Genomic DNA, 13,233 nt, shown 5'->3' on the forward strand with positions numbered 1-13,233 from the left:
AGAGACACACAGACACCCATAGAGACCCTTAGACACACACAGAGACTCACAGACACCCATAGAGACCCTTAGACTCACAGAGACTCACAGAAACCCATAGAGACCCTTAGACACGCAGAGGCACACAGAGACTCACAGACACCCATAGAGACCCTTAGACACACACAGAGACTCACAGAGACCCACAGAGACACACAGAGACACACAGAGACTCACAGACACCCATAGAGACCCTTAGACACACAGAGACCCACAGAGACCCACAGAGACACACAGAGACACACAGAGACACACAGACACCCATAGAGACCCTTAGACACCCATAGAGACACACAGAGACACACAGAGACCCACAGAGACTCAGACACCCATAGAGACACTTAGACACCCATAGAGACACACAGAGACACACAGAGACCCACAGAGACCCACAGAGACACACAGAGACTCACAGAGACACACAGAGACCCACAGAGACACACAGACCCACAGAGACCCACAGAGACTCACAGACCCACAGAGACCCACAGAGACTCACAGACACCCATAGATACCCTTAGACACCCATAGAGACCCGCAGCGACACACAGAGACTCACAGACACCCATACAGACCCATAGAGACCCTTAGACACACACAGAGACTCACAGAGACACACAGAGACCCACACTCACAGAGACCCACAGATACACACAGAGACACACAGACACACAGACACCCATAGAGACCCTTAGACACACAGAGACACACAGAGACTCACAGAGACACACAGTGACCCTTAGACACACAGAGACTCACAGACACCCATAGAGACCCTTAGACACACACAGAGACTCACAGACACCCATAGAGACCGTTAGACACCCACAGAGACTCACAGACACCCATAGAGACCCTTAGACACACACAGAGACTCACAGACACCCATAGAGACCCTTAGACACACACAGAGACTCACAGACACCCATAGAGACCCTTAGCCACACACAGAGACTCACAGAGACCCACAGAGACACACAGACACAGACACCCATAGAGACCCTTAGACACACACAGAGACTCACAGAGACACACAGAGATGCACAGAGACCCACAGACACACACAGAGACTCACAGACACCCATAGAGACCCTTAGACACACAGAGACCCACAGAGACTCACAGACACCCATAGAGACCCTTAGACACCCACAGAGACTCACAGAGACCCACAGAGACACACAGAGACCCACACTCACAGAGACCCACAGAGACACACAGAGACCCACACTCACAGAGACCCACAGAGACACACAGAGACCCACACTCACAGAGACCCACAGAGACACACAGAGACACCCAGAGACACACAGAGACTCACAGAGACTCACAGACACCCATAGAGACCCTTAGACACACACAGAGACTCACAGACACCCATAGAGACCCACAGAGACACACAGAGACACACAGACACCCATAGAGACCCTTAGACACACAGAGACACACAGAGACTCACAGACACCCATAGAGACCCTTAGACACCCACAGAGACTCACAGAGACCCACAGAGACACACAGAGACACACAGAGACCCACAGAGACACACAGAGACACACAGACACCCATAGAGACCCTTAGACTCACAGAGACTCACAGACACCCATAGAGACCCTTAGACACACAGAGACTCACAGACATCCATAGAGACCCTTAGACACCCACAGAGACTCACAGACACCCATAGAGACCCTTAGACACACAGAGACCCACAGAGACCCACAGATACCCATAGAGACCCTTAGACACACAGAGACACACAGAGACACACAGACACCCATAGAGACCCTTAGACACACACAGAGACTCACAGACACCCATAGAGACCCTTAGACTCACAGAGACTCACAGACACCCATAGAGACCCTTAGACACGCAGAGACACACAGAGACTCACAGACACCCATAGAGACCCTTAGACACACACAGAGACTCACAGAGACCCACAGAGACACACAGAGACACACAGAGACTCACAGACACCCATAGAGACCCTTAGACACACAGAGACCCACAGAGACCCACAGAGACACACAGAGACACACAGAGACACACAGACACCCATAGAGACCCTTAGACACCCATAGAGACACACAGAGACACACAGAGACCCACAGAGACTCAGACACCCATAGAGACACTTAGACACCCATAGAGACACACAGAGACACACAGAGACCCACAGAGACCCACAGAGACACACAGAGACTCACAGAGACACACAGAGACCCACAGAGACACACAGACCCACAGAGACCCACAGAGACTCACAGACCCACAGAGACCCACAGAGACTCACAGACACCCATAGATACCCTTAGACACCCATAGAGACCCACAGCGACACACAGAGACTCACAGACACCCATACAGACCCATAGAGACCCTTAGACACACACAGAGACTCACAGAGACACACAGAGACCCACACTCACAGAGACCCACAGAGACACACAGAGACACACAGACACACAGACACCCATAGAGACCCTTAGACACACAGAGACACACAGAGACTCACAGAGACACACAGTGACCCTTAGACACACAGAGACTCACAGACACCCATAGAGACCCTTAGACACACACAGAGACTCACAGACACCCATAGAGACCATTAGACACCCACAGAGACTCACAGACACCCATAGAGACCCTTAGACACACACAGAGACTCACAGACACCCATAGAGACCCTTAGACACACACAGAGACTCACAGACACCCATAGAGACCCTTAGCCACACACAGAGACTCACAGAGACCCACATAGACACACAGACACAGACACCCATAGAGACCCTTAGACACACACAGAGACTCACAGAGACACACAGAGATGCACAGAGACCCACAGACACACACAGAGACTCACAGACACCCATAGAGACCCTTAGACACACAGAGACCCACAGAGACTCACAGACACCCATAGAGACCCTTAGACACCCACAGAGACTCACAGAGACCCACAGAGACACACAGAGACCCACACTCACAGAGACCCACAGAGACACACAGAGACCCACACTCACAGAGACCCACAGAGACCCACAGAGACACACAGAGACCCACACTCACAGAGACCCACAGAGACACACAGAGACACCCAGAGACACACAGAGACTCACAGAGACTCACAGACACCCATAGAGACCCTTAGACACACACAGAGACTCACAGACACCCATAGAGACACACAGAGACACACAGACACCCATAGAGACCCTTAGACACACAGAGACACACAGAGACTCACAGACACCCATAGAGACCTTTAGACACCCACAGAGACTCACAGAGACCCACAGAGACACACAGAGACACACAGAGACCCACAGAGACACACAGAGACACACAGACACCCATAGAGACCCTTAGACTCACAGAGACTCACAGACACCCATAGAGACCCTTAGACACACACAGAGACTCACAGACATCCATAGAGACCCTTAGACACCCACAGAGACTCACAGACACCCATAGAGACCCTGAGACACACAGAGACCCACAGAGACCCACAGACACCCATAGAGACCCTTAGACACACAGAGACACACAGAGACACACAGACACCCATAGAGACCCTTAGACACACACAGAGACTCACAGACACCCATAGAAACCCTTAGACTCACAGAGACTCACAGACACCCATAGAGACCCTTAGACACGCAGAGACACACAGAGACTCACAGACACCCATAGAGACCCTTAGACACACACAGAGACTCACAGAGACCCACAGAGACACACAGAGACACACAGAGACTCACAGACACCCATAGAGACCCTTAGACACACAGAGACCCACAGAGACCCACAGAGACACACAGACACCCATAGAGACCCTTAGACACCCATAGAGACACACAGAGACACACAGAGACCCACAGAGACTCAGACACCCATAGAGACACTTAGACACCCATAGAGACACACAGAGACACACAGAGACCCACAGAGACCCACAGAGACACACAGAGACTCACAGAGACTCACAGACACCCATAGAGACCCACAGAGACACATAGAAACCCACAGAGACCCACAGAGACACACAGAGACCCACAGAGACCCACAGAGACACACAGAGACCCACAGAGACACACAGACCCACAGAGACCCACAGAGACTCACAGACACCCATAGATACCCTTAGACACCCATAGAGACCCACAGCGACACACAGAGACTCACAGACACCCATACAGACCCATAGAGACCCCATAGAGACCCACAGAGACTCACAGACACCCTTAGACGCCCATAGAGACACACAGAGACCCACAGAAACCCACAGAAACCCACAGAGACCCACAGAAACACAAAGAGACTCACATACACACATAGAGACCCATAGACACCCATAGAAACCCACAGAGACACACAGAGACTCACAGAGACCCATAGAAACCCACAGAGACACACAGAGACACACAGAGACACACATAGACTCACAGCCACCCAAAGAGACCCACAGACACCCACAGAGACTCACAAACACCCATAGAGACCCTTAGAGACTGACACAGACCCACATAGACCCACAGAGACACACAGAGACCCACAGAAACCTACAGAATCCCACGGAAACCCACAGAGACCCACAGAACCCCACAAACCCACATCGACCCACAGAGACACACAGAACCCCACAGAAACCCACAGAAATACAAATAACCCCACAGAAACCCACAGAGACCCACAGAGACCCACATAACCCCACAGAAACCCACAGAGATCCACAGAAACCCACAGAGACCCATATAACCCCACAGAGACCCACATAAACCCACAGAGACCCACAGAGACCCACAGAAACCCACATAAACCTACAGAGACTCACAGAGACCCACAGAAACCCACAGAGACCCACATAAACCTACAGAAACCCACAGAAACACATAGAGACCCATAGAGACCCACAGAGACACACAGAGATTCATAGAGACTCACAGACTCCCATAGAGACCCTATAGAGACCCATAGAGACCCTATAGAGACCCATAGAGACACAGATTCACAGACACCCATAGAGACCCCATAGAGACCCACATAGACGCACAGAGACTCACAGACACCCATAGAGACCCATAGACACCAACAGATACACACAGAGACACAGAGAGAATCACAGACACCCATAGAGACCCCATAGAGACGCACAGAGACAAACAGAGACCCACAGAGAGAGACAGAGACTCACAGACACCCATAGAGACCCATAGAGACCCACAGAGACACACAGAGACACAGAGACTCACAGACACCCATAGAAACCCATAGAGACCCACAGAGACACACAGAGACTCACAGACACACATAGAGACCCATAGACACCCATAGAGACTCACAGAGACGCACAGAGATCCACAGAAACCCACAGAGACCCATATAACCCCACAGAGACCCACATAAACACAAACACCCATAGAGACCCTTAGAGACTGACACAGACCCACAGAGACCCACAGAGACCCACAGAGACCCACAGAGACACACAGAGACTCACAGACACCCATAGAGACCCATCGAGACCCACAGAGACACACAGAGACTCACAGACACCCACAGAGACCCACAGAGACCCACAGAGACACACAGAATCCCACGGAAACCCACAGAGACCCCACAGAAACCCAAAGAGACCCACAGAACCCCACAAACCCACAGCGACCCACAGAGACACACAGAAACCTACAGAATCCCGCAGAAACTCACAGAAACACAAATAACCCCACAGAAACCCACAGAACCCCACAGAGACCCACAGAAACCCACAGAACCCCACAGAGACCCACAGAGAGCCACAGAAACACACAGAGACTCACATACACACATAGAGACCCATAGACACCCATAGAAACACACAGACACCCACAGAGACACACAGAGACACAGAAACCCACAGAACCCCACAGAAACCCAAAGAGACCCAGAGAACACCACAAACCCACAGCGACCCACAGAGACACACAGAAACCTACAGAACCACACAGAAACCCACAGAAATACAAATAACCCCACAGAAGCCCACAAAGACCCACATAAACCAACAGAAACCCTCAGAAACCCACAGAAACCCACAGAGACCCACAGAGACCCACAGACACCCATATAACCCCACAGAGACCCACAGAACCCCACAGAAACCCACGAATACCCATAGAGACCCATAGAGACTCACAAACACCCATAGAGACCCACAGAGACCCACAGAGACACACAGAGACCCACAGAATCCCACAGACCCACAGAGATACACAGACCCACAGAGACCCAAATAAACTCATAGAGACCCACATAACCCCACATAACCCCACAGATACCCACAGAAACCCACAGAGACCTACAGAAACCCACAGAACCCCACAGAGACCCACAGACCCACAGAGATACACAGAGACCCACAGAGACCCAAAGAACCTCATAGAGACCCACGTAACCCCACAGCAACCCACAGAAACTCACAGAGACCCACAGAAACCCACAGAAACCCACAGAGATGCACATAAACCTACAGAGACACACAGAGACCCACAAAAACCCACAGAAACCCACACAACCCCACAAAAACCCACAGAGACCCACAGAAACCCACATAGACCCACATAACCCCACAGAGACTCACAGAAACCCACAGAGACCTATAGAAACCCACAGAAACCCACAGAACCCCACAGAGACCCACAGAAACCCCTAGATACCCACATAACCCCACAGAAACCCACAGAAACCCACAGAACCCCACAGAGACCCACAGAGACCCACAGAAACCCACAGACCCACAGAGATCCACAGAGACCCACAGAGACACACAGAGACGCACACAACCTCACAGAGACCCACATAGACCCACATAACCCCACAGAAACCCACAGAGACCCACAGAAACCCACAGGGACCCACAGAGACCCACAGAGACCCAAAGAAACTCATAGAGACCCACATAACCCCACAGAAACCCACAGAAACTCACATAGACCCACAGAGACCCACAGAAACCCACAGAGATGCACAGAAACCCACAAACCCACAGAAACCCACATAACCCCACAGAGACCTACAGAAACCCACAGAGACCCACATAACCCCACAGAGACCCACAGAGACCCACAGAGACCCACAGAAACACACAGAAACCCACAGGGACCCACAGAGATACACAGAGACCCACAGAGATCCAAAGAAACCCACAGAGATGCACAGAAACCCACAGAGACCCACAAACCCACAGAAACCCACATAACCCCACATAACCCCACAGAGACCCACAGAGACCCACAGAGACCCACAGAAACCCATAGAACCCCACAGAAACCCACAGACCCACAGAGACCCACAGAAACCCACAGAAACTCACAGAGACCCACAGAACCCCACAGAAACCCACAGAACCCCACAGAACCCCACAGAAACTCACAGAGACCCACAGAACCCCACAGCAACGCACAGAAACCCACAGAGACCCACAGAACACCATATAACCGCACAGAGACCCACAGACACCCACAGAGACCCACATAACCCCACAGAAACCCACAGAAACCCATAGAGACCCACAGAAACCCACCTAGACCCACATAAACCCACAGAAACCCATATAACCCCACATAAACCTACAGAAACCCATATAACCCCACAGAAACCTACAGAAACCCATATAACCCCACAGAGACCCACATACACCTACAGAAACCCACAGAGACCCACAGAAACCCACAGAGACCCACATAAACCCACAGAAACCTACAGAAACCCATATAACCCCACAGAGACCCACATAAACCCACAGAAACCCACAGAGACCCACAGAAACCCACAGAAACTAACCATTGACGTCCCTCCCAGGATATCCGACCGGGGCGGAGGGATACCGCACGAGGTTATGGGGCCCGCCATGGACTACTTTTTCACGACGGAGGCCGCGAGGGCTGAGGAGTGGCGTGGCGGTGACGGGGCCCAGTGGCAGGCGACTGAGGAGGAGGAGGAGGAGGAGGAGGCGGTGGAGGCAGTGGGCGGGATGAGCGACGCGGAGCGCCACATGGCGGAGAGCCGCTTACAGCATGGACCCTGGCACGGGTGGGTGGGTGGGGGGGTGAGTGGGTGGGTGGGTGGGGGGGTGGGTGGGTGGGGGGGTGGGTGGGGGGGGTGGGTGGGTGGGTGGGGGGGTCGGTGGGGGAGTGGGGGGGTGAGTTGGTTGGATGAGTGGGTGTGGTGGGTGAGAGTGGGTGGGTGGGTGAGTGAGTGACTGACTGAGTGACTGACTGACTGAATGACTGACTGATTGAATGACTTACTGAATGACTGACTGACTGAGTGGCTGACTGACTGAGTGACTGACTGACTGACTGAGTGACTGAGTGAGTGACTGACTGACTGAGTGACTGACTGACTGACTGCGTGCCTGCCTGCCTGCCTGCCTGACTGCCCGCCTGACTGCCTGACTGCCTGACTGACTGCCTGCATGACTAACTAAATTAATGACTGCCTGCATGACTGACTAAATTAATGACTGCCTGCCTGCCTGCCTGCCTGACTGACTGCCTGGGTGACTGACTAAATTAATGACTGCCTGCCTGACTGCCTGCCTGACTGACTGCCTGCCTGCCTGACTGACTGCCTGCATGACTGACTAAATTAATGACTGCCTGCGTGACTGACTGCCTGCGTGACTGACTGCCTGCATGACTGACTAAATTAATGACTGCCTGCGTGACTGACTACCTGACTGCCCGCCTGACTGCCTGCGTGACTGACTGCCTGCCTGACTGCCTGCGTGACTGACTAAATTAATGACTGCCTGACTGCCTGCCTGCCTGCCTGACTGACTGCCTGCGTGACTGACTAAATTAATGACTGCCTGCCTGCCTGACTGCCTGACTGCCTGCCTGCCTGACTGCCTGCCTGCCTGACTGCCTGCCTGCCTGACTGACTGACTGCCTGCGTGACTGACTGCCTGCCTGACTGCCTGCCTGACTGCCTGACTGACTGACTGACTGCCTGCGTGACTGACTGCCTGCCTGACTGCCTGCCTGACTGCCTGACTGCCTGACTGACTGACTGACTAAATTAATGACTGACTGACTGCCTGACTGCCTGACTGCCTGCGTGACTGCCTGACTGCCTGACTGCCTGACTGCCTGACTAAATTAATGACTGACTGACTGCCTGACTGCCTGACTGCCTGCGTGACTGACTGACTGACTGACTGCCTGCCTGCCTGCCTGCGTGACTGACTGACTGAGTGACTGCGTGACTGACTGCCTGCCTGACTGCCTGCGTGACTGACTGCCTGCCTGACTGCCTGCGTGACTGACTAAATTAATGACTGCCTGACTGCCTGCCTGCCTGCCTGCCTGACTGACTGCCTGCGTGACTGACTAAATTAATGACTGACTGCCTGCCTGCCTGACTGCCTGACTGCCTGCCTGCCTGACTGCCTGCCTGCCTGACTGCCTGCCTGCCTGACTGACTGACTGCCTGCGTGACTGACTGCCTGACTGCCTGCCTGACTGCCTGCCTGCCTGCCTGACTGACTGACTGCCTGACTGCCTGACTGACTGACTGACTAAATTAATGACTGACTGACTGACTGCCTGCCTGACTGCCCGCCTGACTGCCTGCCTGACTGCCCGCCTGACTGCCTGCCTGACTGACTGAGCGTCTCGCGCCAGGCACGGTGTGGGCCTGGCGCTGTCCAGAGCCTTTGGCGCCTTCTTGGGCGGCTCTCTGGCGCTGCGCTCCATGCAGGGCATCGGCACGGACGTCTACCTGCGCCTGCGGCACATCGACGGGCGCCAGCCCAGCTTCCGCCTGTAGCCCCTGGGGCACACCCAACCACCGCCTGTAGCACCTGGGACACACCCAGCTTCCGCCTGTAGCCCCTGGGACACACACACACACCGCCTGTAGCACCTGGGGGACACACACACACACAGCCTGTAGCACCTGGGGCACACACACAGCCACCGCCTGTAGCACCTGGGACACACACACACACACCGCCTGTAGCACCTGGGACACACACACACACACCGCCTGTAGCACCTGGGACACACACAGCCACAGCCTGTAGCACCTGGGACACACATACACCCAGCCACCGCCTGTAGCCCCTGGGACACCCAGCCACCGCCTGTAGCCCCTGGGACACCCAGCCACCGCCTGTAACACCGGGACACCCAATGTGCCCACATTCCACGTGACGATGCCTGCTGCTGCTGCTGTATATTTGGAGTCTGCGTCTCTCTCTGTCTCTATCCCCGTCACTCCATCTCGCAAAGACACAGATCTCCCAGGTAGCCTCTCGCAGGGCTGTAGGGGCAAGTGCTGTTAGCTAGCGAGTAGCAGCAGCAGTGTCTATGTACTACACACAACACACACACAGACAAAGCTCCCCCAGGTAGCCTCTCGCAGGGCTGTAGGGGCAAGTGCTGTTAGCTAGCGAGTAGCAGCAGCAGTGTCTATGTGCTACACACACCACACACACAGACAAAGCTCCCCCAGGTAGCCTCTAGCACGGCTGTAGGGGCAAGTGTTGTTAGCTAGCGAGTAGCAGCAGCAGTGTCTATGTACTACACACCACACACACAGACAAAGCTCCCCCAGGTAGCCTCTAGCAGGGCTGTAGGGGCAAGTGCTGTTAGCTAGTGAGTAGCAGCACCTATACACAGACACAGATCTCCCAGGTAGCCTCTAGCAGGGCTCTAGGGGCAAGTGCTGTTAGCTGGCGAGTAGCAGCAGCAGTGTCTATGTACTACACACTCCACACACACAGACAAAGCTACCCCAGGTAGCCTCTAGCAGGGCTGTAGGGGCAAGTGCTGTTAGCTGGCGAGTAGCAGCAGCAGTGTCTATGTACTACACACACCACTCACACAGACAAAGTTACCCCAGGTAGCATCTAGCAGGGCTGTAGGGGCAAGTGCTGTTAGCTAGCGAGTAGCAGCACCTATACACAGACACAGATCTCCCAGGTAGCCTCTCGCAGGGCTGTAGGGGCAAGTGCTGTTAGCTGGCGAGTAGCAGCAGCAGTATCTATGTACTAGACACTCCACACAGACAAAGCTACTCCCAGGTAGCCTCTAGCAGGGCTGTAGGGGCAAGTGTTGTTAGCTAGCGAGTAGCAGCAGCAGTGTTTATGTACTACACACACCACACACACAGACAAAGCTCCCCCAGGTAGCCTCTAGCAGGGCTGTAGGGGCAAGTGCTGTTAGCTAGCGAGTAGCAGCAGCAGTGTCTATGTACTACACACACCACGCACACAGACAAAGCTCCCCCAGGTAGCCTCTAGCAGGGCTGCAGGGGCAAGTGCTGTTAGCTAGCGAGTAGCAGCAGCAGTGTCTATGTACTACACACACCACACACACAGACAAAGTTACTCCCAGGTAGCCTCTAGCAGGGCTGTAGGGGCAAGTGCTGTTAGCTGGCGAGTAGCAGCAGCAGTGTCTATGTACTACACACACCACACACACAGACAAAGCTACCCCAGGTAGCCTCTAGCAGGGCTGTAGGGGCAAGTGCTGTTAGCTGGCGAGTAGCAGCAGCAGTGTCTATGTACTACACACACCACGCACACAGACAAAGCTCCCCCAGGTAGCCTCTAGCAGGGCTGTAGGGGCAAGTGCTGTTAGCTAGCGAGTAGCAGCACCTATACACAGACAAAGCTCCCCCAGGTAGCCTCTAGCAGGGCTGTAGGGGCAAGTGCTGTTAGCTAGCGAGTAGCAGCAGCAGTGTCTATGTACTACACACACCACACACACAGACAAAGGTACCCCCAGGTAGCCTCTAGCAGGGCTGCAGGGACAAGTGCTGTTAGCTAGCGAGTAGCAGCAGCAGTGTCTATGTACTACACACACCACGCACACAGACAAAGCTACCCCCACGTAGCCTCTAGCAGGGCTGTAGGGGCAAGTGCTGTTAGCTAGCGAGTAGCAGCACCTATACACAGAGACAGATCCCCCAGGTAGCCTCTAGCAGGGCTGTAGGGGCAAGTGCTGTTAGCTAGCGAATAGCAGCAGCAGTGTCTATGTACTACACACACACCACACACACAGACAAAGCTACCCCCAGGTAGCCTCTAGCAGGGCTGTAGGGGCAAGTGCTGTTAGCTAGCGAGTAGCAGCAGCAGTGTCTATGTACTACACACACCACACACAGATAAAGCTCCCCCAGGTAGCCTCTAGCAGGGCTGTAGGGGCAAGTGCTGTTAGCTGGCGAGTAGCAGCAGCAGTGTCTATGTACTACACACACACACCACACACACAGACAAAGCTCCCCCAGGTAGCCTCTAGCAGGGCTGTAGGGGCAAGTGCTGTTAGCTAGCGAGTAGCAGCAGCAGTGTCTATGTACTACACACACCACGCACACAGACAAAGCTCCCCCAGGTAGCCTCTAGCAGGGCTGCAGGGGCAAGTGCTGTATGCTAGCGAGTAGCAGCACCTATACACAGACAAAGCTCCCCCAGGTAGCCTCTAGCAGGGCAGTAGGGGCAAGTGCTGTTAGCTAGCGAGTAGCAGCAGCAGTGTCTATGTACTACACACTCCGCACACACAGACAAAGCTCCCCCAGGTATAGAATTGTTATAACAACACTCCTACAACATCAGAGTGCAGCGCCACATTAAATACGTACTACAATGACAACAATAGTTTCAAGCGATGCGAAGCATTTTTTTGGGGGGGGAGGGGGGGGGCGGAGCTTTGTGACGTCATATTTGAGGGGGGGGGGGGGCGGTCTGAATTTTCGTGACGCCACGTGACTAGGGGGGTGGTGATGTCGGGGTCCAAAATCGCGGGTGACGTCATTTATGGGCGGCCCTTAATGGGTACACGGGGTGGTAGTGGGACCGTTTGTCTTGGCCATGATTTGCACTTCGGATTTATCGCTGTACGATGGCTGTAACGTGTGTCTGTATAAAGTTATTCTGTGTGTAAAGCTGTAGTGCTGTGTGTCTGTATAAAGTTATTCTGTGTGTAAAGCTATAGTGCTGTGTGTCTGTATAAAGTTATTCTGTGTGTAAAGCTGTAGTGCTGTGTGTCTGTATAAAGTTATACTGTGTGTAAAGCTGTGTGTGTCTGTATAAAGTTATTCTGTGTGTAAAGCTGTGTGTGTCTGTATAAAGTTATTCTGTGTGTAAAGCTGTGTGTGTCTGTATAAAGTTATTCTGTGTGTAAAGCTGTA

The 13,233-nt window shown here is 53.5% G+C and overlaps 1 protein-coding gene across 2 annotated transcripts in view; it reads left to right on the plus strand.

Moving 5' to 3' along the window:
• The window catches only part of LOC116937490 (branched-chain alpha-ketoacid dehydrogenase kinase-like), a 61,221-nt gene extending 48,231 nt beyond the window's left edge, over positions 1 to 12,990 (plus strand). Inside the window, exons 8-9 of one of the 2 annotated variants that reach the window (XM_076055675.1) lie at positions 7,897 to 8,127; positions 9,723 to 12,990. In XM_076055675.1, the coding sequence (XP_075911790.1) occupies positions 7,897 to 8,127; positions 9,723 to 9,867 (376 nt within the window). In that variant the 3' untranslated portion in view covers positions 9,868 to 12,990. Of the gene's footprint in view, positions 1 to 7,896; positions 8,128 to 9,722 lie in introns of those variants that run through there. The other variant, XR_012930561.1, reaches the window with a different exon arrangement.
• The last annotated feature ends 243 nt before the right edge of the window (positions 12,991 to 13,233 follow it).

This window comes from Petromyzon marinus, chromosome 72, assembly GCF_048934315.1.
Source record: "Petromyzon marinus isolate PM22_M1 ecotype Great Lakes invasive population chromosome 72, UKy_Petmar_22M1.pri1.0, whole genome shotgun sequence".
Lineage (NCBI taxonomy): Eukaryota > Metazoa > Chordata > Hyperoartia > Petromyzontiformes > Petromyzontidae > Petromyzon > Petromyzon marinus.